Source organism: Daphnia magna, linkage group LG4 (genome assembly GCF_020631705.1).
Source record: "Daphnia magna isolate NIES linkage group LG4, ASM2063170v1.1, whole genome shotgun sequence".
Classification (NCBI taxonomy): Eukaryota; Metazoa; Arthropoda; class Branchiopoda; order Diplostraca; family Daphniidae; genus Daphnia; species Daphnia magna.
In genome coordinates this window covers 11,325,235-11,349,560 of record NC_059185.1, presented here as the reverse complement: position 1 = coordinate 11,349,560, position 24,326 = coordinate 11,325,235, and the positions used below count along the sequence as shown (strand labels likewise).

Genomic DNA, 24,326 nt, shown 5'->3' with positions numbered 1-24,326 from the left:
GCGGATTTTATTAAAATTCAATCTGAAATTTTGGTTAAGTGGCCTAAGATTAAGATCCAAATAACTTAATGAGTTCCGCTAAACGTAAGTAAAGAAAAAAGAGACAAAAATGGTAGATGATCAACCTTAACTTTTTAATTCGCAATCAACATTTAACAACAGATGGGCACTACAACGTAATGAAAGGGCGGTAGAATGTTAGGCCTAACTTTCAGTTTCTATCTGGCTTACTGTGAGGAGAAACGAGAGCACAGTTGAAATTTAAGAGCATACCTCGATACAAGAAAATAACACAAAAATGACTAGAGGCGAAAGAATTGAAGTTCCTACAGATCAATTGAGCTGGCCAAGAAATTGGGCACGGAACATCCGCACAGGACCAAACGGAACTTCAGATGAAACAGCTAGAGCAAGTATCAATTGGACGTTATTAGAGATCGGTTGCAGTCCATGCGCACCAGGAGCGCGAATGGTTGTTTCGTGCTGGAACTGCATAATGCCTCTCCACACGTATACGTAAACGTTGTCAACACCACTACTTTGAAGAACCATCAAGGCTAAGCGTCCATCAGGTAAGCGAGCAAATTTAGCGTCAATCGGTTCAGAAAAAGCAATTCTCTGTAACCTGGTTGGTGGACCTATATCGTTTAACCTAATAAAAGTATGACAGGGTGATTAGATCCCAATACCCATTTTCCTTGAGATATCCTCTATTACCTCCAAATAATGACTTGTCCTGGAATCGCAGCCGGTTTAGAAGGTGCCACCGTGACCAGAAGGCATTGAGCCTCATTGCAAATGCAATCCAAGGCGATAATCTGGAGAGTAACTATCGTTTTCCATGGTTCAAATTCTTGGCTCATTACATTGAAATTCCAGATGGTAATGTAGCCGTATCCTCGCTGCCCGACAGTTGAAATGCTCAATAGGGGTAGGCCAGTTTTATAATGGTAACCGACAGTGACCTAAAAGAAAGAAAATAATAATAATTTGTTTGTTTTTTCAGTTTCAAATCCAAGTGTTACCCACCAATCGGGCATCGACAATCGGTAGATGCTGGACCAAGGTGTAGTTTGCGTTAGAGCCCAACAGGCGACAATAAATTGGAGTTTTGGAAGTTTTTTCGAGAAAAAGATAACAGGAACTATTGGCGAGCAAGAATGCTGTAGCCCCAATCGGAAAATCTGTAGGAATGATTTGAATATCAAGTTCGTCCGAAGGTAGAGGTGAAAAGATGAACGAATCGTGCTTCCGTTTCCTACTACGATCCAAAGCGGCCACAGCAAAACCTTCGGCAGTTCTCAGCGAGGCAACTCCCGTTACTTCAACATCCTTTAATAACGGTGAACTCGAATAGCCATAAAAAAGCGCTCCTTCTTTTTCAACGTAGGAGCATAGTTCTATTTCACCAGCAGCGGTCTCCCAAGCGAAAATGTCATCTACAACAGGTGGTAAACTTCGGGGAACTGCCACCTCCTCGAAGAACCTGAGTTCCACATTTTGACGCGAGACGACACGTTTAATGTTCTGCACCATAGAGGATAATGAGCTCTGACGAATTTCTTGTTGAATAACTGGACTGGCAGCCACATGATGAGAAACGTTCAAAGGTAGTTTAATGATATCGCGGATTGTGGAGTTGCCTGAAAAATCTTGTAAACTTTCGGTGACCAGAACTGACAGAATCACCGGTTCAGAAAATTTCACGTCGGTGTCACGGCGAACCTGTAAATGGATCCATCACTACCTAGTGCAATATATATCTATTTCGAATAACTTACCGCCTGATCGTAAAAGTGCCGCAAGGCAATACCATCATACAATCCGTTAACCTGAAGATTGGTGAAGCGAGCAGCTACACTAAATTCTTCTGTTGCTTGTTGATAAACACGTCCTTGTTCACTTGAATACAATATATCATCAGGAAGTAGTGAAGAAATTGATAGACGCCCATTAATCTCTTGCTGGTCGGAGAGAGTAAGCACAAGGTCTCGGTTTAAGGTCACGTTGTTAAGCGTACCCTTCAGATTTAAAGGCTGCTGGAACACTAGGGATTCGAATTTGGCTCCTGAAAGTGTGAAGTTGCCTTTGTGCAATACAGCTCTGGACGCCCAGTTTGATATATCGTATGTTCCAACAGAGCAGTTGTTGCACATCTCGAGGGCCTCCTGCACATGGAGTGCCATTACAAATTTCCTGCCTGTTATGATATTGTCCCGATCACTGCGCATCATCGATGTGCTAACGTCCACGCCATTCAGCAACCCATTAACAGTAACGTCTATTTTTATAAACAAAAGAATTTGTTAAAAGAAAAATGAAAGATATATGAAGAAAAATAAAAAAAATTTAAGTTAAAAATTGTTGTTGAAACTCGTACTTGACGCAACCACATCCTGAAATGTGATGCGGTTTGTAATGTTCTGCTCAGTATCCCGGAGAAGCACTGAGCTGGTAATTTGACTGATATCAATTTCGTTTATCCTGGAACTGTTTAACGATTCGACCGCCAAGAAGCCACTAGCCTCTATGGATAGGAACTTGTGAAATGCGGTTACGTTTTGATCAGTCGACGATGATAACTTCACTGCTCGCCGATTCAAGTCCGAAAAACTCACGTTGCTGATGACTTTCTGCAGAACAATACACGATTACAGCCTTATTGAATCTGCAAAACTGTTGAACGTGTAAGAAATACCTCTGGGAAAATACCATTTACAATCACACTCGTGAAATTCTGTTTCGACTTGATATCGATCTTGGCTTCTTTCAACCAAAGATGATGCATGGTTTCATTCAACATTCGGTCATTGATCTTAGAGGCATTCAATTTTGCGCCTCGCTTAAAGAGCACGTTACCTGAATAAAATCGCGTTAGACTGAATACTAGGAGTTATTATGCCATGGTATTACCAAATACAACCCAATTTGATGTCTGTGGAGGGATTGGTGTTTCACAAACACGTTTTGGATCAAAGCCATTGATATCTTTAACCACGCGGAAAGAATCGGATACGATGGGACCTGAAAACGATTTCAGACCTAAAATGGATTGACGGTCTTTGCCGGAATGTTTCCGAATGAGTTCTTCGGTGACATTATGCCCTTGAATGAAACCTTCCACTAGTAGATCATCTATTACCAAATGACCTGGGAAAAGAAAAACAATATGGCGAAATAATGTTAACATTCAGCTGATAGGTTTATGTTTCCCACCGAATTCAAATGATGAGAAGTGCCTGGAGTCATCAGTGCGAACTGCCTCTTTAAGAAGGAGGTTCAAGTCAACAGCGTTCACCATCCAGGAATTTTGTCGAAGATCAGCGACGTCCAGGGTTCCCCGAATTTCCAGATTACCGGATATTGTTTGATTTTCTTCATAGCGGAGCCAGTTCAATGGTGCATTGCTATGCACTCCGTCAATGGTCCCTGTATTTAATTCCCAACCATTTTCTTTATGATGTGCAATTCTTCGGGAATGAAGGCACTTACCAGTCACGACTACCTTCTCGCTGGAAAACGGTCCACTGAGGATGACGTTAGAATGAACAATAATCGGTTCGTCGATTAGAACTACATCTAGGAATTGATTAACATCAAGGTCGTCAACTGCGGCAGCTTCAACATCTTTAACTTTCAATGAAAGGAGGCTTTTCTGTGAAGTAATTGTTTGATGATTTCCTACAAAGAAAGCGACTGATAAGTGTGGTAGGAATAAAAGAAGAGGCTTTGAACCATTTACCAGTTTTAAGGATGGTATCACTCGGCCATGAGCTAACGTCCACTTCGTTAAATAGACCTGTTACTTCTAACGCATCAACAAACCAGTCTTTTTCAATGGTCAGGTTTCGGAAATGCTTGCTGCCAGTCCCCAGGGTAGGTGAATTCATCGGAACAAGTTGTGAATTCTGAGCCTTGAGTCTATGAAAGACAATTTGATTACAAATGCAGCAGTGGATATCTTAACGCGTGCGAATTACTTGACCACGTCGACGTCGTTCTTTATAAGTAAGGAACCAGAAAGCATCTGATCGCCTTCAATTTTCAGAGACTGCTTCCACAAGTCTCGCAGGTCAAAGCCATTAAGGGTATATAGGAGAGTGAAAGTATGGTTCAAAGATACGGTATTATTGAACTCTTTTCGACCATTAAAAGTGATAGGAGTTTTTCTGTCTCTGGTAAAGATATCCCCACTTGGTACCCCATTCAATTTCACCGTAGAAAGATCTCTTTTGACCTAAAACAAGCGATAAAACAATCTTAGTTTTGTTTTGCACAATGCAGAGCTATTCGTCAGCCTTTACCATAACATTGCTCGTCACAGTTAGTGACCTTATTGGCGGGAAATCCTTGGTTGATAATATGATTCCCTTTTCCTGCAGCATTTTAATGCCCACTCCTTCTGTGTCACTAATAGAAAGAGGTTTTTCGAATATAACATCTCCCTCAACAGCTAGCGAATCTGTAGTCAGGAAAACAAAAATGGATGAGAATGTTTAACCGGTTAATGCTTTAGAAATAATACCGTAGATTAATAAATTCTCTGGCTGTCCGTAAAGGCTGCTAGTGGTATTAAAAACATCCATTGGGAGCTGATTGAGGGTCTTGGAGAACACGTCGCTCTTTGATTTAAGATTTCCAAACTTTTTCTTGCCAGTGACCAGCTAATTGACATAAACGCTTTAAATTTAATTAAAAGAAACTAGTTTCTACGCGTTTTATACCTGTAACTCGTTGCTGGATTTGTTGAACAAGTTAGTACCCCACCGACCATTCGCTACAGGAATGCCGGCTACGTTGTCAGTGATGGTTAAGCGTTTTAACTTAGTGTCGTGAGTTAGCTGTAATGTCTTCAGCTTTAACTTGTTGTTTTCCTGAATAGAGATGAAATCTGTAGGGAACTGTTTTCCATTGAAAGAACCATTTAGGACGGCTCGACCAAGATGAGCAGCGGTGTATCGGTGAATGCCTGTAATAACGACGTGAAACAAGAACTTTGTAAAAGTTGGGGAAAACGTAGGTTCACCAAAAACCTACCGTTAACGACCTGGTTTCCGCTCAGTTTCATTGAATTCTTGTCCAAATTCGTCAGATTAACTTTGTTCACCAATCCACTAAGTTGAAGCTTGGAAACAGCAAGCGACGAAAAGAGCTTTGATTCAGGAAAACTGAAATTCGTTGTGCTTGAGATGGCATTCTGGTATAAATAACTGATGTTTCTGCCATTTATAAGGTGGGTTTTCAGCGTTTTGAGGCGTACGTCATTGACTTTTAGAGTCCCTGAACGGTGATTAATAAAAAAATGTTTCTGAATTTGTTGCTCTTGTGGGAACAAGTAATCAATAGACTTACAATTGAAATGCTGATTGCCTTGTCGAAGAAGTAGAGTATTAGGAGAAATACTGTGCCCATCAACCTGACCTTTGACATTGACGTGACCATTCACCAGTAAATTGCCTTTAATTTTGATACTGTTCTGGAATTTAAGATCGTCGTCTATTGTAAGGTAATCTTTGGTGTCATGGCCGGATAAGGAAGTTGTGTTGATCGGTAGGCCCTGAAGAACTTCGATCCTTCTAGTTTTAAGAGACGGAATTGACTTATCTGTTTGCTGGACGGCCTGCTGATAAGTATTCGCAATATCTTCAGAATTGACAGTTTTTGCCCTAACATTTTCCAATATGCATGGCCCGCCTTTACAATTACTAACCAGAGCATCGAAATGGACCCTTCCTACAGAGTTATCATGAAAAAGAGTTAGTTTTGAAGCTAAGAAAATTAAGTACATTATAAGGATGCAGCACTAGTTACCATGGATTGCGTAATCCCCGCTTGTTCTTATGGCTAGCTTAACCCGTGGGCTCAATGCTTGTAGTTTTTTACCCATGTCATCCATTTTAATGGCAAATTTTTTCAGTTGGAAGATTTGCGTAGCTCCTAAGCTTGATCCATTCGATTTGAGTTCCACCTAATGAATAGAACATAGTTAATGGCTTTTCAGTCTAAATATAGGAAGCATTGACGTGCAAGGCACCTCATTGGTCCACACGCGATCAGCAGACAAAGTATTGAAGTTGACATTGCCTAATTGGATAACACTATCATTCTTTTTAACGGCCTGAGGATACAGTTCTACTATGAGCTTCGATGGATCCACTTCTAGTTCGGTAATCATTTGATTACAGGAAGATAAACTGTTCTTGTAGATAGTCGATAACGTAGAGTTCAACTGACTCGAGAAAAATGGTAAGAACAAGTTGTCCTTGTCAGACGTATCTGGATTTGAATTTGCAACCGCTGAAATAACGTGCAGAAGAAAACATGAAAAACATAAGAGTTACTTAAAATGTTACTAGTTAAATTTTAAAATTCAAAAAGGTCGAATCTTTAAAAATAATTACTTATAAATGTTTTTCCGTTCATTTGCAATGTTCCAAGGCGAGTGATTCCTGGACCAAGAGCAAATTCAGAATACTTTAGGACGCTTACGAAACGCCATCCGTTGTATTGGTAAACTTCCGCACCCCACGACATGGAAAACACGACAGCTGATTTATCGTCTTCCATCTGAAAGAATTAATGCTCAAAAGCAACTCCATTATACACTTCACTCATACTTGATTTACCTGATAGGTAAGACAACCAGCCTTTTTACTGTTGAGCTGGATAGATTGAAATGGTTCAAATTTTTCACCAACGAATTTATAGACATGCGAGATTGCATTGTTATTTGGCGCTCCTGTGGAATCTACGGTTAAGAACTCTAATAATATATGTATCAGTCGCCACACTGCATTTTGCTTACTGAAGGCAAGTTGGTTAACAACAACGAGGAAGTGGATGGTATTCAACCCCGTACCGATATTTAAGAAACACAAATCGGTTGCACCTTTAGTTGGTAAAAACTGTAATTGTTGATACATTTTAGATCTCAAATCGTATCGAAGAATTTCTGTAGGGACATCTTCAGCCACTAAAATTAAAGCAATAAATTATCAAGTTTTGACCAAGCCTTAAAATTTATCAATACATACCTGTTTCATTCGGATAATTGGCAACGGCTAAATAGTGCTTGGAAAATATGCGAAAATGTCGGATCGCCTTCGGAAAATGAGTCTCGATCGCACCGCATTGGTCAAAATAGCTTTCGCTGGCACAATATATATCAGATTTTGTCCAGTCACTATCGATCCCCCTAGAGTCCCGTTTCTTTCCGTTGCAAATAGCAACATGTGGAATTCCAAATTGCTCCCTGAAAAAGATAATTTTTACTAGATAGATTCAAATATGGTGAAAGCTAAGATTTTACCAAGAAGTTATGCAAGTTGGCTCTTCATTACGAAGCACTTGGCTGCGAATCGCGCTTACTGTCAGATCGGTTGCAAAGGTAAGAATGTAGACAGATGAGCCACTCCTTTTGTGTGGGTATACGAGTGGATTTTTCTCTAAGACGATGATGCGGAAAACGTCGTTAGTGCGGACGATTTCAAAATCAAACGCCAACCGAGTCGGTAACGTTTCTAGTAGTTTTTCGCATCCCCGTTCCTGTCATAGATAATAAATTAAATCAACCTAAGAGTGAAATGATAAAGAAGGCTACCAACCGCAGTAAATGAGTAAATTTCGGTATTATTTTCCGCTGCGTTTGTAGCAATAACGGCGTACCACACTGCGGAATTTCGGAAAACCTTGAACTGATGAACAGCTCTTGGGCAACCTCGCCAATTCTTGAAGCCCTGCACCACCCAAACATCTGCCGGAAACAAAAATTATAAGCACGGTGTTGAAAACAGATTTGATTGAAACTGGCAACAGCGCTGTCACGTCAGAAAAAAAGTAAACAAAAAGAAACTTCATGGATTCAAACAATCATGTAGAAAATTGTATAGAGCTACAACTCTCCGAGTTTGAAATGCTGGGGTCTATGTTTCCAAACATGGGAGAACTTGAGCTCACCGATCCCGGAGTTATTTCCGATTTACAAGACTTTTTAGCGGGGAGACTGCCAAGAGATAAGATATCAAAGCTCGAGTACAACATCAATCTCACTATAATGGAGGTAGGAATAATTATAAGACCAGTGGTCATTTAGTAAAAACCTCCTTGAATATATAGGCAAAAGTTATCATAAGTGTAGCACTTCCTGACACATACCCAGATACTTCAGCCCAAATATCTGTGCACAGTGGGCATCTAGGAAGAAGCAAGCACAGTGAGATAAACTTGGACCTCAGGAATTTTCAACGAACAATGGACCCAGGATCAATTTACATTGGTTCAGTAGTTGAGTGGGTACAGGAGAAATTTCCAGATTACTTGTCTTTCATAGAGGAAAATGTTTTGGCACCAATTATGGAAACTGAAGATAAGAGAACTTTCCGCATGTGGATACATTCTCATCACATCTACAGTAAGACAAAGATGAAAAATATAGAAGAATGGGCTAGAGAACTAAACCTCAATGGATTTTTCCTGCCTGGAAAGCCTGGTTTCATTTGTGTTGAGGGACTTGAAAAAAATTGCAACATTTGGTGGCAAAGGGTAATTCTGAAAAGAATTTTGTGTACCATGAACTATAACTATCTTAACTACTAGGTCCGAGCTATGAATTGGCAGAGGATATCCTGCAAGCTGGAAGAACATGACGAAGTTCAAAAATTTCGAACCTTTTCTAATATTGCAAATATCAAAGCTGCACCTGACTCATCAGGCATGAAAGCATTCTTAAACTACTTGGAGGAACATCATAGCTCACATGTTTTCAAAGAATATTTTGGCTTTGATGGCAAATAAATATTTTGTTCCACAGTCTTTAAGTACTCACCACTATGATCTTGTTGTAGTTTCTCAAAATCGATTTGCCTGTGGGTTCGGGTATGATGCAGTTTCTTCACCTGTTCTGCCACTGATGGAAAGGAAAAAGTGCCAAACTTTTCAGAACCTATCGATTTAAAATAAATCATAAGACTTGATATAAATATTGCCCATTTACTATTCAATGCAACAACAGGAAATACCTTTAATTGCATCACTTGAACTTGGCCTTAGATGGCTTTGACTTAAACATGACACAATACAACACAAAATAGGTAGTGCAGAATAAAGCAGGGCCTTGGAAAAGGCTTTGACCATGTTGAGACCACTTCCCTGTTATATGGCAGTAAAATTTCATTAACCAGACAACCATGAATCTAGTAATGTATTGACATGATTGAATAATTAAAACACCCACCTTGTTGTAAATTTTTTCCTCAGCCGTCAGCTGCCGAAACCTGTATCGAAGTGAAGATGGCAAGAAACTGGCTAAAAATTTCGAGAGGGCGAGTTTATTCTACTGAATACGACCAGACACGAGCTCGCGACACGTTTTGACACCCATCCCCCATCCCTTCATCTACTCCATTTTTTCCCCTTCCTCCTGGAGAATTTTTACTTGTGTAAATAGAATTAAATTTTAACGTGGTAGTGGAATACTGATACTTTCATAACCTAAAATATGCACGGAAGAAAAAAAAAAGTGCTGTGAATGATGGTAGGAAAATGAATTAAGATCTAACACAAAGTGGTAGTGATCGCCATGTGGAAACACTAAGGTAAAAATCGACGTTGTTCAACCAGCAATATTGGCCAGCTTCTCAGGTAAAATCACAAGTCAAATTATAATTACCGATAGCCCTGCACCTACTAAACTGTTTTGGGGTTTTCGAAAACAACTTTTATTTCCCAAGCCAAATGATGTTCTTTACTGCTTCCTTTTTAGGTGACTTTCAGTTCAACACAAATTATCGACCACGCGTTAAGAGTCAGCATATCAATTTCCTTACGAAATATTATTTTCTTCACTTGTTTTTTTTTGTTTTCGTTCTAAAACTTGTGTGATACGGAAGTGATCCCGTCAAGAAACAGAAAGCTTGACTTAAGCAAGCAAATGAGACCAAAAGAACTGCTTTTTTCTTCCATCTGACATTGTTTTCCGTGCTCGCAACCATACTTTCGAACCCAATACCCCTCTGGAAATTCAATATGTATTCATTAACCTCTAGAGGCTTCTTCATCTGATATTCTGAAAATGTCTCTAACTGGTTTACATTTCTAGATCAGCTCACAAAAATTAATAAGATAGTAAGGTCCGCTAATTCGACCAACAACTGGTTATGGAAAATGAGGTATTAATTCAGGATGTTTGGGCGTACGCTGTGTTATCAGTAATTATTTAGGTTATGCGGGTTGTACGCTAAGGAAGGCAAACATCGAAAATGCGTGCATGTATGGCATTGTTCCAACTCGGTGGCCTTATTCTTCTTCTTATAAAAGAGCTCGTTGTAGATGTGAACTTGTACAGATTCTTAAAAGCTGTTTCCCTGTGTGCATCAATTCTGGTTTATGGTAACCACTTAACGGGTAAACATTAACGCGATAATTTCTATCAAAAAGAAACATAATTAATTTTATTTTTCTATTTTGTGCTATGTTAACACTACTGATGATTTGGACTTGGACAGGATTTTTACTTTAAAAAAAATGAGACTCCCTTTTGTTCTGGCTGTTTTTGCGATGGTCTTCACTGTCATCAACTGCTATTCCGATGAAGAGGCCTGGAACGATTACAAGGTGAGTCTAAAGATAAACAGAACAATGAATTCTTATTCTGCTGTTAAAAAATTACCAGTAGCCGGAGGAATTGCTTAATTGAAACTACTAACGAAAATTTTAACCTGAAAAGAAAAAACACAAAAAAAATTACAGATTTCCTTTTGACAATGGAAACCAAGAGCGAATACGGAGAGCCCTTTTCGAAATCAGAAATGCTGAAATCAATAAACATAACAGCGAAAAATCTGGCACCTATTTGCTAGAACTGAACAAGTTTTCCGACATGGTAAGAGGCAATGAAATTCTTAAACATTTATATATTACACAGTAAATTGGAATTGGGCGTAAGTAAATGTGAATATCAAGTCTTGATTGTTTGTTTTTTTGTTCTAGGCGCCCATCGAGTTGAATAGATTTCTCGGTATCAAAGCTGATTCCGTTCCTTCCAACCGATCTGTAGAAACATTTGCCGACGACATAGAAAGTCGCCAACGTCTCCCTTTTGAGTGTAAGTACAATTTAAAAAAATACAACATATATTTGCATAAGCAATATAATCTAACTTTTTAATTCGATTTCTCGTTGTTTGTTTTGTGGAATTAATAGCTGGATTATCGTTACGACAGGTGTTTGCCAGCAATTAAGCAGCAAGGACAGGTAATATTTAATGTTTTATTAATGAAAAAAAATTGCTTATGATTTTTTTCTAATTAAAAATACCTCGTCATCATTTATTTAAAGTGTGGAAGTTGCTGGGCTTTCAGCGCAATTACCCCCCTCGAATTCGCCAGATGCAAGAGAGCCGGCACTGCCATTCTTTTGAGGTGAGTTAAGTTTGACTTTAGCAGGGTATTCTTCCTGTAAAAAAAAAAAAAATCGATTTACTTGAAGTATTCTTGACAGTGCAAAGAGGTTCGGTCTCTTTTTTTTACCAATGAATTTCTTATTCTTACATTTCAGCGAACAACAACTGGTGGATTGCGATAGAACAAGCGGTGGATGCAATGGTGGTTGGTACGTGACTGCTTGGGATCACATTAAGAGGGTCGGCGGATCTGCGAGAAAATCCTCTTACGAATATCTCGCTAGGGTAAATCTTGATTTTTTGTTTCTTTGCTCTTTTTTCATTATTTTCTTTTTTTCGATTTTTAGTATCATACGTTTGTCTAAATTTTTCTTCACTAAGCAAATAAATTTGGTTGTCACCTAGGTTGGCACATGCAGATTCAGAACATGGATGGTAGGAGCTAGGGTCTCTTCGTCCGGTTACGTTCAGCCCAAAAATGAGACGGCAATGCAATTAGCTCTGCAGAAATATGGTCCTCTTGCTGTGGCCATGAATGTCATCCCCTTGTTCTATGGCTATGCGTAAGTACCCAATAATTATTGATATTTGTTCGAATATTTGTGAATGCCCAATTGTAATTACCTTAAGAGGACTGTGAAGTGTCGATTATGTTGTTTGAACTTTGATATTGTTCGACAATTTTGCAGGAGCGGAGTGTACTCTGATAACGCTTGCGATGGAACTACTGTGAATCACGGTGTCGTTGTTGTTGGCTGGGGCGAGCTAAACGGAGTGAAATTCTGGATGGTGCGTAACTCATGGGGAACCGATTGGGGGATGGCTGGCTACTTTCGCATCCAGCGTGGTGTCAACAAATGCAACATCGAAAGTTATCCTGCTTTCGTTGTAGCAGTTTAATTATTTAACTGCCAAGAGCTGACGAATTTTAATATTTAATTTAAACTGTTTTTAAATCCTTGCCTCTGTATTATATTATTTGACATTTTCTGTACATGAAAACTGAAACGAGATAGAATAATGGTGAATATTGATTAGTGTCACGGAATTAAATCAAAAATCAAAATACCTTTCGACAAATAGGGACATGTTTGAATCGAATTGTAAAGCCATCACATTCGACAGATGGCCGTGGCAAAAACTCGGACTGAAACAGCCGATCCAAAGAAACACGAAACGATGATGGTACACGTGTTGAAGACCTTATCTTCAGGCACTTGCTTCCCCGATTTCCAAATGTAACTTAGATCGCAAAAGGCCAGTTGAATCTGTGTAGTTGGTTTCATGACAAGAAATAATCGTATTAGTCTTCGATTTAGATGAAATTTTTGAAGAATGAAGCTCTGACTGACCATCTGGTAAGCGAGATGGCACCGTTGTTCTCGTAGCAATCCTTTGAAAACCAGTTTATGTAGGGGAAACGATCAGCGTGAACTTTTTAAGCTTGCAAATACACGTTTGGGGTAGTCGTTGTAACCCGCTGGCATAATGCTATTTGCATTTGATAAATTTCAAGGAAATGCAAATCTACTATCTGATGAAATCGCCACATAGAGGGTAGGTTCTGATTATGCTCCGTTGATTAACTACAATTGTAATTCATGCATTTGGGCGTTTCAAGGATCGAATGGGCATTTCCAATTCAACGACTCAATGAAATACATTTTTCTAGCCCCAAAATCAATAAGAGGCAAAGAATCTGTAGCTACACCTAGAAAATGGTTCCCATTGAAAATGCAAAAACCAAACAATTTGGTCTCATTCAGCAGACGAATCCAAAATGAAGGATCTTTTATTTCTTGACTACGTGCCAATCTGTCCCCCCCACTACCTCGGGTTATCGACCTCATGTTACCCCGATTCATCCTACTTCTAAAACGCAAACCAAATTTCCTCGGTGGTTGCATCAATCTTTTTACAGTTATTTTGCAGCCAAGAACGCCCCAAGAATAATTTATCCCGGTGTCCACATAATTATTGTTTTTCGAAAAATACGGACGATCGCTCAGCGTGGATCTACCTTTGCCATTTCATCCAAAAAACAGGATCCCTTTGATTAACCGTCCTTCCACCATGCCTCTGTAAATGCAAATGTGTGGCCAAAAACGAAATAGCTGTTGGATTAGAAATTTCAGAGCAAGATGTTTATAAAAATAGACGTTTGAACGTAGGATGTACCATGGCAAGGTAATAGACGCAACAAGATGAGATTAGAAACGCAGGTTCGAAAGGTACGCTGACTTACAAGGAAACTGAAAAACGCATCAAACAACCTGCCAACCGATGCGGACTATAGCGTAGGGAAGGAGCTGGATGGCGCAGTGAGATGCATCGTACGATGCAGACCCGTTTACACGGACGCTTCTGCAACACAATCAGCTTATGAAGATTATAAAAGGATAGTTCGTGTGAGCCTGAGGGGTACCCTGTCGTCTATATCAAGGGTAGCGGACGTGAAACGCGTTACACACTGCTCATCCGAGCATCGTTTTGAACAGCATCATCATCTTTTGGGGTAAAGTATTTTTTTTTTACACTTTGCTACGTTTAATACTACGTGGTGATTGGCTTTCTGGAATAAATTTGCAGAATACAATTGATACATGTTTGTAACATTGATTTTTTTGAGTAACTAAGCCAGCGAAGAATATTCTCCAATCAGAAATTTGAATGAGCATTGTACAACAAACCCAGGGTAGTCTACGGAACAAAGTCAGACACTTGAATTTTGATTACTGACGACATTTGAACAAAAACAAAAAAGGATGAAGTTCCTTAGTGGTTTGGCTGGCTTTGCTATGACTATAACTGTCATCTACTGTTCTTCTGATTCTGATACCTGGGAGAAGTACAAGGTAAGCGCAATTCTATACCGAAGGATCTCCTTGTTAAGCAATCCGCAGCCATTTTCCAAAAATATTTAAGGTATACAACATTTGTGTTCCAGAAAAAACACGGAAAGGATTACAACATAGCTGCTGATGGTGGAAAGCAGGATGCAATGCGTAAGGAATTGTTTCTCAACAAAACTCGGATAATTGAACAACACAACAGCGAAAAATTTACGTCTTTTAAGAGAGAAATCAACAAGTTTTCCGATATGGTAACAGCCCATTACACACGATGAATATTCCGGCTATGTTTGAATTTGAATTTTTCACTTCTAGTTGCCCGCAGAATTAGCGAAATATCTCGGTATTAAACCTTCGCTTGCTCCCCCCATTTGGCTGATGGACTCTATTAGCACCGACCTGTACAATCGCCGGCGACCTGCTGCTACAGTGAGTGTTATTCTAAATATTTAAGTCCTAAATGTATTCGCAAATGTTTTGTTGATTGGGGTCAAGAAGTTACTCGAAATTGCTCATTAATAATCAACGCTGTTTGATTTTTGTTTCGGAGTAGTTGGACTACCGTAATCACAATTGTATGCCGCCAGTTAAAAACCAAGGACAAGTAAATACTGAACTCTACAACCCAAATTATAGCGAAAAATGCTTATGGTTCATTTTCCGTTCTCTTGACATGTACTTGCACAGTGCGGAAGCTGCTGGGCTTTCGCTTCCACCACTCCACTTGAATTTGCTACATGTATGAAACGTGGACGATCGGTTCTTTTAAGGTAAGTTCAATCAACCTTCAACGGAAACTGTAAACTAAGAACCCCAGTGTAAATTTCTTTATTTCAGTGAGCAGCAACTAGTTGATTGCGATAAAACTAATGGCGGATGTGACGGCGGTTGGTACACCTCGGCTTGGATTTACATATGGAAGGCCTGGGGATCTGCTAAACAATCGCTATATCCTTACAACGCCCAGGTAAATTCTAGCTGTGATGTTCGCTCAATCGTTAGACGTTCAGTATTCACAGATTGGGTTACACGGCGAGCTAATAATCGATTCAATCTCCGTTTCATTAGGAAAACACGTGCACATATTCTTGGTTCATGAGGGACGCCAAAGTGTTCACCTATCGTTACGCTCCGTCTAAAAACATGTTAGCTATGCAGCAAGCCATTGAGAAGTACGGACTTCTTGCAACAGCTTTCACAGTTGTCGATTCATTCAGTTCTTACGCGTACGTGTGCGTTTTACTGTTTATCACTTATTTTAATGTTCATGTAGTTCCTGATTGGCTATGTCGTTAAACAGGAATGGCGTATACGACGACAACGCGTGTGACGGGCAGCCTGTTAACCACGCGATAGTCATCGTCGGCTGGGACACGCTCAACGGAGTGGACTACTGGATTGCACGCAATTCGTGGGGACCCGACTGGGGCAAAAATGGTTACATTTACGTAAAACGTGGAGTCAACAAATGCGGCATCGAAACTTATCCTGCTTATCTTTTGGCATTCTGAGCGTTCATTGCAAAACCTAAGCCGTTTCAACCTATTTAAAGCTCAATTCCTGTATGTGTTTACACTGCCTGATAACATGTTCTAAAAACCCAATCAAAATCTAGTTTTCCTTGATAGTTAAAAATTAAAAACAAATGAATTACTACGCATAAAATGTGTCGATTTACTGACCCAAGTACACCCGGAAATTGAATTCTATTATTAAATTTACGCTGTGTAATTATTGTTTTAAAAATCCTAACAAGTTTTAACCCACGGCTAGAATTTAGGAAAGCCATCTGGTTGAATATCATATCGAGTTAGAGTTTAGTTGAATCGAGTCCATAACTTTTTGAAAAATGGGAGCGGTGTCAATGTAATGTATCAAACAGCCGCCATGGGTGGCACGATTGACACGGTGGACATACTATTTAAAGTAGTTGGACGAGGGGGGGAAAGGGCCTCAGGTGCGTCCGGCTAGTTTCCCAGGTCAATGAAACAAGTTTATCTTTTATCACTCTAGGCAATTGAATAAAATTATTCGTAAACGAGTTATTGGAAAAGCGTGCCACTAGAGCAGACGCTAGACATGCAAACAGAAGACGGTCAAAATGTACCCATTACAGAAAATGAAAATCTTTTGACAAAAGATTGAGCCGATATTGCCTTGGTTTCGAATGAGGTTACAACTTTCGGCGAAACCCTAAATAATAAAGAAAAGGAACCAGAAACCGATGTGACGACATCGACATCATTACCAACAGACTTCTCTTCCAATTCGGTCATCCCTTCGCCTATTTAAAGGGTAATCGCTGCGTCTGCGCAAGTTCATTCAATGAAACAACGGTAAAAGCTACTCTACATTTTAACTGGTCACCATTTCTTAGGGTAAGTTTTCGATCTCTAGCAATAACAATACTCAAATATTCTACCCATTTCTGAGCGTAAGTGGAGGGCAACGAAAAACACGTGATCTCATAATACGGTTAATTAAATCGTTTCCTACCTTCTTATCCTCGGCAGTGTAGCGAAAAATGAAGTTTCTGGTTGCGATTGTTGTTTTCGTGACGGCTGCCAGCGTGATTAATGGCCAATCTGACGACGAAGCCTGGAGCCTATACAAAGTGAGTGTTTAATATTTCAAAAACGTATTTACATTCCTGCCCCCCAATTTTTTTTCGTACACTTTATAAATTAATTACTGTATCTTAACTTGATTTGATTTTTTTTTATAGCAAGAGCATGGGAAACATTACTGGTCCTATCTCGACGGTGGGCTACAAGACAGAATGCGCATGCGCATTTTTCTCTACAGAAATGCCGAAATCAAAAAGCACAATAGCGGGAAATTTTCGACATTCACTCAAACGCAAAACTTCTTCACCGACATGGTAAATTCACAAGTGAAAAACTAAAATCCCATTGGACATCAATTTTTGTTTTTAGAGGCCATCGGAATGGAAAAGGTATCTCGGTGCTAACCCTTCCGCAATCCCTTCCAACATTTTTGCGGAAGAAAAAAACAACATCGACCCACAAAGACAACAATCTCTCGCCGAGAATGTGAGTTGATTCTTGTTTGTTACGTATTCAGTTCGAGATCTTACGATTTGTCCCCAAACATTTTTTTATCGGCTCTTTCTGACTTGTTTTTATTCTACTTTCATCCGGGAGCAGCTTGATTATAGTAACGATCCTTGTATGCCGGAAGTGAAAAACCAAGGAGCGGTAAAGTCTCACATTCAAAGAACTACAAGGAAAAAGATTTAATTTTGTTTGTTTTAAATAAATCAAGTGTGGAAGTTGTTGGGCTTTTGCTGCCATTACTCCGCTGGAGTTTGCCCACTGCAAGAAATCATATGACCCAATTATTTTGAGGTGATTACAGAAATGTCATCAATTATTTGACGATTCGATCACGTTTATCTTCATTTTCTAGCGAGAAACAGCTGGTCGATTGCGACAGAGTTAACGGCGGATGCCAAGGCGGTTGGTACACGAATGCCTGGGACCACATCAAACAAATCGGCGGATCTGCGGAAACGTCGAGTTACGGTCCCTACAATGCCCGAGTAAGTCTATTCTTCTCTGCTCTAATGATTTCGGGAAAACAAAATTAATTCACTTGTTTTTCTAGAGAGGCATTTGCAGATTCAGATCAAAGATGGTTGGTGCAAACGTGTCGTCATTCAAGTATGTTAAACCTAATGACGTTGTGGCTATGCAAGAAGCTATGGAGAAATACGGTCCCCTCGCAGTTGCCCTAACGGTGGTCAACTCTTTCTTGTCTTACGGGTAATAATAGGTTAATTAACGTTATCTTGTTTTGGCGTTTGATGTCAACGTAATTGATTCAGGAGCGGAATCTACGACGATGCGGCGTGCGATAGCAGAGAAGTAAATCACGCTGTTGTTCTTGTCGGTTGGGACACTGTCGACGGGGTGGACTACTGGATCGGTCGTAACTCGTGGGGATTAAATTGGGGAGAAAATGGCTACTTCCGGATCAAACGCGGTGTCAACAAGTGTAAAATTGAAAATTATGCCGCCTACGTTGAGCCAGTTTAGTGATCTTAATCCTTTTTAATTTTAACTGAATATTGCAATTATTTAAATAAAGTAAGAGCTATCATGCAAATTTCAATGTGAAATGCCATTTTAAATAAATAAAATAAAGTTACTCAGCAAAAACTCGTTGACCAAAATTAACTTCGAATGAGGAACGATGTTTACGAATCACGTACACCGACGAGTGTCAAGCAAACAAGAATCACAACAACCCTTTTAACTCTGGACGCTCCGCCCGATGTGATGTAGATTGCCAATTACCCAACCAGAAGCAAATTCATGAACGCAATCAAATCGAATAAAACCAATTGAAAAAAAATAAAACAACCCATGGCCTTGTTAATTGATTGGGAAGTTGGAGCAAGTTACAACTGTTCTCTTTCGGCATGTACCCCCCCCCGAAATCTACAAAGAATACTTATGCTCTAATATTTAATGTTGATCTTAAACTACACACGAATAAAATGAATTGTTATTACCTGAATATTTAGGACGCGATTTGCGAAGCAACTCAACCGTACTGACTTAAGGGGCACCTAGGGACGAACAAAGATAACTATTTTAAAATATCAAGTTTTGTGTCAACAACTGTGGCATTGTAACGTATTCTGCACACGTCTTAATGTCAACGAGAGCAAGACAAAAAAGGATTGGAGAGGAAAACGTTCCTACCTCTCCCTTTTTACCAGGAGGGGAGGGAGAGTACGATAGGAAAAAGCACATTTGAAAGAAAAAAAAAAATGGTTTTGGCGGAAAGAATGTAGCACAGGATAATGAAGTAAAATAAAAACTACCTGGGGCATTTACCTGTACTGCATGCCACATCCAAGTTGTACAGTATGTGAAGAGAAGCAAACAATGAAGGTCTTGCTTATAAACGTTCATTGTATCAACCAAGTGCTGGTCATCTGCAACAAAGCTTTTAAATGTTTTGTTTTATTTCTATTTAAGAAGAATGATACCTGTAGATATTGCCCGTAATGCACGTGCACGATTGGAGCCAAGCTCATTTCATAAAATTAAAGTCAGTCTAAAAATGCCTCGGCCAAGCAAATATCTCTGGAAATGCACGGCCCTCTTGCTGTTGGCGTTACAGTCGTCAATTCCTTCTACTACTACGCGTAGGCATTTAATTATAAAAAATTAATTTATGTAATCAAAATGCTAGATGCTTTACATTTTTTTTTACCTTCAAAAGTATTTCAGGAGTGGCCTGTACAACGACAAAGCGTGCAATGATCCTACGATTGAGCCGTTGAAATCTTCTCTGTGTTTGCATAGCTAACGGTCCACCTACAATAATCTGTGTAAATAAGGGCGTTCAATTTCATTACCGGGAGAGTTAATACGCTGGAACAACGAAATTTCCTATCAAACTGGTGGAATTCACGATCCAGCGGATGACGTGGAGCTTTTGATTTCCTATTTGTATACAGATGATCGAGATTAGGCTTCATGAATCAACCTGAAAAGAAACAACAGAAATCAATTGAAATCAAGATGCTATAAAGTTTGTAAAAACATAACACCGAAAATGCTCGCCAACAAGGATTACGAAAAAAAAATTCAGAATATTTTGCGTTTTCTAACTGTCGTCACTGTTGGCAGACGGTACAAATTGAGTCCGGTTCTGTTAACGCAGACGCTGATCGTAGATAAGAGCGCAACACAAATTTCAAAATAAAAACTGCTATGACGTCAAGTACACAAATGCAACCTCGTTTTCCTCGGTAGGTTTGTAACTTGAAATCCTGTACATTTCATGTATTTGAACTGAAAGAAAGTCGCTCAAGTCTTGTCGGTAAAAATGAAGTTGTTGCTCGTATTTCTTGTTTCTCTTTTCGTACTTGGTATCAATGGCCAAGGTGACGATTCTCGTTGGAAGGAATACAAGGTAAGCCTTAACCATTTGCTATACCATTTAAATGTTATAATCGCTGAATAGCAAGTTGTAAACGGACTAGGAACATGTTTGATAAACAATTACCGTAGGAACTTGCAAAAATATCTTTTTTTAAATGTTTTCTATTTACAGAGGCTAAATGGCAAAAATTACAACGAGAAACTTGATGGCGGAAAACAAGAAAATCTACGCAAGGCAATTTTCTTCCAAAGAGACGCCAACATTAGGAAACACAACAGCGGAAACCATTCTTTTCAAATTGGACATAACAAATTCTCCGATTTGGTATAAAACATTTTTTGTTAAGTTGGTTCTTTAATTGGTAAAAACTTCCTCCATCATAAACTTTCATGAATCCACGTGTTCTACATTTAATAGACTGGCAAAGAATTGGCCGTCTTTCTTGGTACCACATCACCTCCTAGTCCTAAATTGCATAAATCGATGACCGTTCTCCCAAAACGCCAGACACGTCTACCTACTACCGTACGTCCCTAAAATGTTTTGCTACATTTCAGTCCAGTAACAGGGCCGTTTTACGCACAGAACACCAAATTATTCAATTAAATGTTATTGTTTTGATCTTTTCTGTTTTAAATTGGCGAGTACAGCTGAACTACCGTAATAGCTTCTGCTTGCCACCAATAAAAGCGCAAGGATCGGTAAGGATTGCATCCTCAATTTCTGCTCTATCTCTTATTTAGTGCAACGATTTTAAGGTTTTACAATCAAATTCAGTGTGGAAGCTGCTGGGCTTTTACCGCAATTACTCCACTCGAATTCGACAGATGTAGGAAAAAAAGATCTTTCTCTGTTCTGAGGTAATCATACAAACCCTTGCTTTTCTTAATTCTGTTTATCCATCTCATTTGTTCCACTTTGCAGTGAGCAGCAATTAGTTGACTGCGATACTAACAGCACTAATTATGGCTGCAATGGTGGTTGGTATGTGACAGCATGGTCTCATTTAACAACAGTCAATGGATCTGCATCCGAATTTCTTTACCCCTACAAGGGTTCTGTAAGTCCCAGTTTCGCAGCCCTTTTAACTTCTTCAAATTTGTTTTTGATGCCTCAAAATTGCTACAGTGCCCTTACCTTTTTAGGGTTTCTGTGATTGTCCAGTTGTTGATGAATGCCATAACATTTACAGTCTCTATACTTGTTCTAAACAATTGGTAATATGTTATTTCTGTTATTCAGAAAGGCAAGTGTAAATACTGCCCAGAATGCAAGTCAATGGTAGGAGCCAGGGTTTCTTCATATGGTTACATTCAAAGCAAGAATGCCACTGCTATGCAACTTGCCCTTCAGGAATATGGTCCACTTGCAACTGCAATAACCGTCGTTGGCAGTTTTTATTATTACACGTAACAACAATGATTTTAATCACTTTTCTCTCACCCTTTTGTTTAAGTCTTTCAATTGAACAGGGTTGGCGTGTATGATGATGAGGCTTGTGATAATTTACCTGTCAACCATGGCGTTGTCGTTGTCGGATATGGCAGGTATAACGACACAATCGATTACTGGGTCGTTCGCAATACGTGGGGAGAAAATTGGGGAGACCAAGGTTACATTAACATACAGCGTGGTGTCAACAAATGCAGCATTGAAACCTATCCAGCCTTTGTGGTTTCATATTAATTAATACTTTTTAATTTTAATTGTTGATTTGGGGTAACTACTTTTATCTGATAACATCTAATACAATTGGCGTTGGTAAATACCTGAACATCAATTCTCTTGTTTATCGACCGATTATTAAGGTAACAAGTTAACGGTTAACCATGCCAGAAGTGTATTGTGTAGATATATATTTTTTAACTTTCGTAAATCTATAAAACTATAGCAAAAGGATTCATGTTTTACCGGATTTTACAGTTTATCAACTGTAAGAAATGAGAAGGGATAGATTTCTTCTTAAACTACCTCGACGTAGGCAGTCCACGACTCAATATTGCACATATTGACTCCACGTTTGATAGCCATATAACCTAGATTTCCCCAAGTAGTACCCCAAGAATTACGGACAATCCAGTAAGGAATGGCAGGAGTGGTAGTCGTGGTTCCGTAGCCGACGATAACGACAGCGTGATCCACTTGATTTTGGTCAGCGAGAATGCAAGCGGAATCGCTGTAAACTCCATTTCTTGTTAGAACCGAAAAACCAAACAAAAAGGAGAATTAGAACATTAATTTTTATAAAATCAAGATGTGGTGGTACTTGTATTGGTAAAGAGAATCAAGGACCTTCATGGCACTGGGCAGAGGTCCATAAGATTGCAAATACTGCATGGACACAGTGGCGTTGGGGTACGGCATTGTCCAGCCGTAAGTCGAAACACGGGTGGCAACTGAAGTAGAACTGAACTTGCAGGTGCCCCTCTAAAATTCACGGATATTTAAGAAAAAAAAAATCATATTTAAAGGTTTAAACTAAATAATAAACAGGTAGTGGTAAACTTCTTACGGTTAGAGTGGTCCCGGAGACGTAAGGATATGATGAGTTTGTCATGATTCCTCCCTTCTCCTTGATAAATTGCCAAGCATTGGTGTAATCTCCACCGTTACAAGCGTTGTTGTAAGTATCGCAATCGACCAACATTTGTTCGCTATCAAACGTGATGATATTAACTATTGGCTAAAGAAGCAGAAAGAATTGGGGGTTACCTGAGTGCAACAGGGGTGCCAGTTTTCTTGCAGGTGTTGAATTCAAGAGGAACGACGGCTGCGAAAGACCAGCAACTTCCACATTCAGCTGTTGTAAACGAAATATGAGACATTAGACTATTTACCTTATTAGTAAAGGGAAAAAAACAAGTTCGTCACCTTGTTGTTTAACGGGTTGCATACACTTGTCACTCCTGTAATCGATCTAAAAATGACAATCAGTTTTAATTTTGATAGTCCGACTACTAATTGGAAAAGATTATTAATACATACGGAAATTGGAAGAGCACGCTCCTCAATAGGGTAACCAGGATTTAAAAATCTTTCCTTGCGAGGAACAGGTTTGGCTCCAAGCATTCCTTTTCTCTCTTCATCGGTCTTAAGGAATATGGTAAATCAATAAACGGATAAAATCGCAATATTGTTGGAAAGTCAAAACTTTACCATGTCGGAAAACAGGTTGTTTCCCATTTCCCATTCCTTATTTTCCTTGTTGTGTTTCTCAATTTGTTTCTGCCTTTTAATGAAATTTGCCTTCCTGCGAGCTTCGTCCTTTGAATGATGCTTCTTGTGGAACTTCGCCTATAAGTAAACAAATTTTTGATTTTATATAACTTTAGTTAATAATAATTTTGATTATTATATATACCTTGTAAGATTGCCAGTTCAGTTCGTCTTCTAAATCGCCGGCAGCGGCAAACGCAATGGCTACCACCAACAAAACAATTGCGCACAAGAATTTCATTTTTCCGTTTCTACGTACAAAAGAAAAATGAATTAGAATTAATGATATAAAATTGTAGATGTGACAGTATGGCGACATTATATTATACCTATGAATATGCTTCTAGGATTCGTACACACCCTTCTGAATGCCGTTGCAGCTCTGCAAAGTAAACTAGCCGATACCGGCCGTTAAATAGTTCTGTGAGTGCCACATACTCTCTCTTATTCCATGGCAGAAATTTTCAGTTATGTAAAATACATTTTTAGGGTCAACTGTGTTTGTTGAGAAGACCTGAATGGCTCATTGTGGTTAGACCTTTTCTTTAGATGCGTTTCAAAATATTTACGAGTTAGGCGCAACGATAGAATTGGGGGCATTGGCCCTTCGAATATCTGGAAAAAAAGACGTACATTCTAAGTGTAGAATTAAGAAACAGCTGCTTGTGGTTTAACGTATTTGAAATACTGTTGAACACTTGGTAGATGTGGTTAGAATGACGCAATTTAGTATAGTGAGTGATACACCATCTTGAATACACTTCCCAATTGCATGATGACAAAATTGAGGCTGTAGTCTGTGTTAGTCTTTTAGTGGTAACAGTTTAGTCTGCTAATTTACTAGCTGTCATGGCTACTCGTAGAATAAAAATTCGTAGAAAGGATGACAATAATTGAACTGGTTAAGAGCACATGAACAATTTGTTGACTTAAATTGA

General features: G+C 39.2%; 6 protein-coding genes and 2 long non-coding RNA genes across 13 annotated transcripts; 4 read left to right on the top strand and 4 right to left on the bottom strand.

The window, feature by feature from the left end:
- Positions 1 to 113: 113 nt before the first annotated feature.
- LOC116919983 lies at positions 114 to 9,141 on the bottom strand. Its single transcript, XM_032926021.2, has 26 exons — positions 9,018 to 9,141; positions 8,825 to 8,941; positions 7,605 to 7,753; positions 7,310 to 7,545; positions 7,035 to 7,252; positions 6,806 to 6,973; positions 6,627 to 6,748; positions 6,402 to 6,567; positions 6,035 to 6,297; positions 5,812 to 5,968; positions 5,353 to 5,733; positions 5,038 to 5,280; positions 4,725 to 4,969; positions 4,526 to 4,664; positions 4,305 to 4,462; positions 3,981 to 4,237; positions 3,743 to 3,921; positions 3,493 to 3,681; positions 3,217 to 3,429; positions 2,914 to 3,150; positions 2,699 to 2,859; positions 2,381 to 2,633; positions 1,782 to 2,281; positions 1,030 to 1,725; positions 718 to 965; positions 114 to 652 (listed from the first exon to the last, which is right to left on the bottom strand). The coding sequence occupies exons 1-26, from the start codon at positions 9,130 to 9,132 to the stop codon at positions 334 to 336; spliced, it is 6,129 nt and encodes a 2,042-aa protein (XP_032781912.2). The 5' UTR covers positions 9,133 to 9,141; the 3' UTR covers positions 114 to 333.
- LOC116920011 (RWD domain-containing protein 2A) lies at positions 7,819 to 10,611 on the top strand. Its single transcript, XM_032926073.2, has 6 exons — positions 7,819 to 8,059; positions 8,116 to 8,541; positions 8,596 to 9,639; positions 9,761 to 10,166; positions 10,218 to 10,401; positions 10,503 to 10,611. Exons 1-3 carry the CDS (start codon positions 7,856 to 7,858, stop codon positions 8,791 to 8,793), a joined length of 828 nt encoding a protein of 275 aa, XP_032781964.2. The 5' UTR covers positions 7,819 to 7,855; the 3' UTR covers positions 8,794 to 9,639; positions 9,761 to 10,166; positions 10,218 to 10,401; positions 10,503 to 10,611.
- Positions 10,429 to 16,879, bottom strand: LOC116920020. Of its 4 annotated transcripts, none has more exons than XR_006645599.1 (8): positions 16,747 to 16,879; positions 12,751 to 12,889; positions 12,468 to 12,666; positions 12,023 to 12,400; positions 11,800 to 11,955; positions 11,526 to 11,727; positions 11,314 to 11,451; positions 10,429 to 11,199 (listed from the first exon to the last, which is right to left on the bottom strand). It is a non-coding gene; the product is annotated as an uncharacterized LOC116920020 (long non-coding RNA). The 4 variants fall into 4 exon arrangements; XR_006645598.1 differs by having other exon boundaries at positions 11,314 to 11,432; XR_006645600.1 differs by having other exon boundaries at positions 11,314 to 11,432; positions 12,751 to 12,878; positions 16,747 to 16,857.
- On the top strand, positions 13,766 to 15,959 carry LOC116920003 (ervatamin-B). 3 transcript variants are annotated; one of them, XM_032926057.2, is made up of 9 exons: positions 13,766 to 13,913; positions 14,028 to 14,253; positions 14,346 to 14,501; positions 14,566 to 14,679; positions 14,804 to 14,854; positions 14,938 to 15,020; positions 15,088 to 15,217; positions 15,319 to 15,476; positions 15,551 to 15,959. In XM_032926057.2, the coding sequence occupies exons 2-9, from the start codon at positions 14,164 to 14,166 to the stop codon at positions 15,759 to 15,761; spliced, it is 993 nt and encodes a 330-aa protein (XP_032781948.2). In that variant the 5' UTR covers positions 13,766 to 13,913; positions 14,028 to 14,163; the 3' UTR covers positions 15,762 to 15,959. The 3 variants fall into 3 exon arrangements, with proteins under 3 accessions (XP_032781948.2, XP_032781949.2, XP_032781947.2); XM_032926058.2 differs by having other exon boundaries at positions 13,793 to 13,913; positions 14,093 to 14,253; XM_032926056.2 differs by having other exon boundaries at positions 13,838 to 13,913; positions 13,988 to 14,253.
- LOC116920001 (zingipain-2) lies at positions 16,586 to 18,425 on the top strand. Its single transcript, XM_032926052.2, has 9 exons — positions 16,586 to 16,628; positions 16,764 to 16,864; positions 16,976 to 17,131; positions 17,187 to 17,303; positions 17,418 to 17,468; positions 17,536 to 17,618; positions 17,680 to 17,812; positions 17,878 to 18,035; positions 18,098 to 18,425. Exons 2-9 carry the CDS (start codon positions 16,775 to 16,777, stop codon positions 18,306 to 18,308), a joined length of 999 nt encoding a protein of 332 aa, XP_032781943.1. The 5' UTR covers positions 16,586 to 16,628; positions 16,764 to 16,774; the 3' UTR covers positions 18,309 to 18,425.
- Positions 18,426 to 18,754: 329 nt separating this feature from the next.
- Positions 18,755 to 21,446, bottom strand: LOC123471274. The gene is made up of 5 exons (XR_006645606.1): positions 21,310 to 21,446; positions 19,498 to 19,773; positions 19,271 to 19,423; positions 19,116 to 19,216; positions 18,755 to 18,844 (listed from the first exon to the last, which is right to left on the bottom strand). It is a non-coding gene; the product is annotated as an uncharacterized LOC123471274 (long non-coding RNA).
- LOC116920002 (ervatamin-B) lies at positions 20,034 to 21,946 on the top strand. Its single transcript, XM_032926054.2, has 8 exons — positions 20,034 to 20,202; positions 20,344 to 20,496; positions 20,590 to 20,697; positions 20,823 to 20,873; positions 20,950 to 21,032; positions 21,097 to 21,232; positions 21,415 to 21,581; positions 21,645 to 21,946. Exons 1-8 carry the CDS (start codon positions 20,116 to 20,118, stop codon positions 21,856 to 21,858), a joined length of 999 nt encoding a protein of 332 aa, XP_032781945.2. The 5' UTR covers positions 20,034 to 20,115; the 3' UTR covers positions 21,859 to 21,946.
- A 49-nt stretch (positions 21,947 to 21,995) lies between these two features.
- On the bottom strand, positions 21,996 to 23,854 carry LOC116920000 (ervatamin-B). Its single transcript, XM_032926050.2, has 9 exons — positions 23,718 to 23,854; positions 23,534 to 23,639; positions 23,329 to 23,466; positions 23,158 to 23,262; positions 23,044 to 23,089; positions 22,885 to 22,972; positions 22,685 to 22,826; positions 22,439 to 22,599; positions 21,996 to 22,363 (listed from the first exon to the last, which is right to left on the bottom strand). The coding sequence occupies exons 2-9, from the start codon at positions 23,627 to 23,629 to the stop codon at positions 22,135 to 22,137; spliced, it is 1,005 nt and encodes a 334-aa protein (XP_032781941.2). The 5' UTR covers positions 23,630 to 23,639; positions 23,718 to 23,854; the 3' UTR covers positions 21,996 to 22,134.
- Between the last annotated feature and the right edge of the window lie 472 nt (positions 23,855 to 24,326).

What these genes read in the sequence shown, in the direction of transcription:
- LOC116920011 (XM_032926073.2), top strand. Translation starts at nt 7,856, where the DNA reads ATGGATTCAAACAATCATGTAGAAAATTGTATAGAGCTACAACTCTCC. An exon ending in TCAATCTCACTATAATGGAG is followed by an intron (nt 8,060 to 8,115) that starts GTAGGAATAATT and finishes TTGAATATATAG; the next exon opens with GCAAAAGTTATCATAAGTGT. An exon ending in GCAACATTTGGTGGCAAAGG is followed by an intron (nt 8,542 to 8,595) that starts GTAATTCTGAAA and finishes CTTAACTACTAG; the next exon opens with GTCCGAGCTATGAATTGGCA.
- LOC116919983 (XM_032926021.2), bottom strand. Translation starts at nt 9,132, where the DNA reads ATGGTCAAAGCCTTTTCCAAGGCCCTGCTTTATTCTGCACTACCTATT. An exon ending in CTTCTCATCATTTGAATTCG is followed by an intron (nt 3,151 to 3,216) that starts GTGGGAAACATA and finishes TTCTTTTCCCAG; the next exon opens with GTCATTTGGTAATAGATGAT. An exon ending in GGACAAGTCATTATTTGGAG is followed by an intron (nt 653 to 717) that starts GTAATAGAGGAT and finishes TACTTTTATTAG; the next exon opens with GTTAAACGATATAGGTCCAC.
- LOC116920003 (XM_032926057.2), top strand. Translation starts at nt 14,164, where the DNA reads ATGAAGTTCCTTAGTGGTTTGGCTGGCTTTGCTATGACTATAACTGTC. An exon ending in ATACCTGGGAGAAGTACAAG is followed by an intron (nt 14,254 to 14,345) that starts GTAAGCGCAATT and finishes TTTGTGTTCCAG; the next exon opens with AAAAAACACGGAAAGGATTA. An exon ending in GGACGATCGGTTCTTTTAAG is followed by an intron (nt 15,021 to 15,087) that starts GTAAGTTCAATC and finishes TCTTTATTTCAG; the next exon opens with TGAGCAGCAACTAGTTGATT.
- LOC116920001 (XM_032926052.2), top strand. Translation starts at nt 16,775, where the DNA reads ATGAAGTTTCTGGTTGCGATTGTTGTTTTCGTGACGGCTGCCAGCGTG. An exon ending in AAGTGAAAAACCAAGGAGCG is followed by an intron (nt 17,469 to 17,535) that starts GTAAAGTCTCAC and finishes AAATAAATCAAG; the next exon opens with TGTGGAAGTTGTTGGGCTTT. An exon ending in TATGACCCAATTATTTTGAG is followed by an intron (nt 17,619 to 17,679) that starts GTGATTACAGAA and finishes TTCATTTTCTAG; the next exon opens with CGAGAAACAGCTGGTCGATT.
- LOC116920002 (XM_032926054.2), top strand. Translation starts at nt 20,116, where the DNA reads ATGAAGTTGTTGCTCGTATTTCTTGTTTCTCTTTTCGTACTTGGTATC. An exon ending in CTCGTTGGAAGGAATACAAG is followed by an intron (nt 20,203 to 20,343) that starts GTAAGCCTTAAC and finishes TTCTATTTACAG; the next exon opens with AGGCTAAATGGCAAAAATTA. An exon ending in TTTACCCCTACAAGGGTTCT is followed by an intron (nt 21,233 to 21,414) that starts GTAAGTCCCAGT and finishes TCTGTTATTCAG; the next exon opens with AAAGGCAAGTGTAAATACTG.
- LOC116920000 (XM_032926050.2), bottom strand. Translation starts at nt 23,629, where the DNA reads ATGAAATTCTTGTGCGCAATTGTTTTGTTGGTGGTAGCCATTGCGTTT. An exon ending in TGAACTGGCAATCTTACAAG is followed by an intron (nt 23,467 to 23,533) that starts GTATATATAATA and finishes GTTTACTTATAG; the next exon opens with GCGAAGTTCCACAAGAAGCA. An exon ending in TCTCCGGGACCACTCTAACC is followed by an intron (nt 22,600 to 22,684) that starts GTAAGAAGTTTA and finishes CGTGAATTTTAG; the next exon opens with AGGGGCACCTGCAAGTTCAG.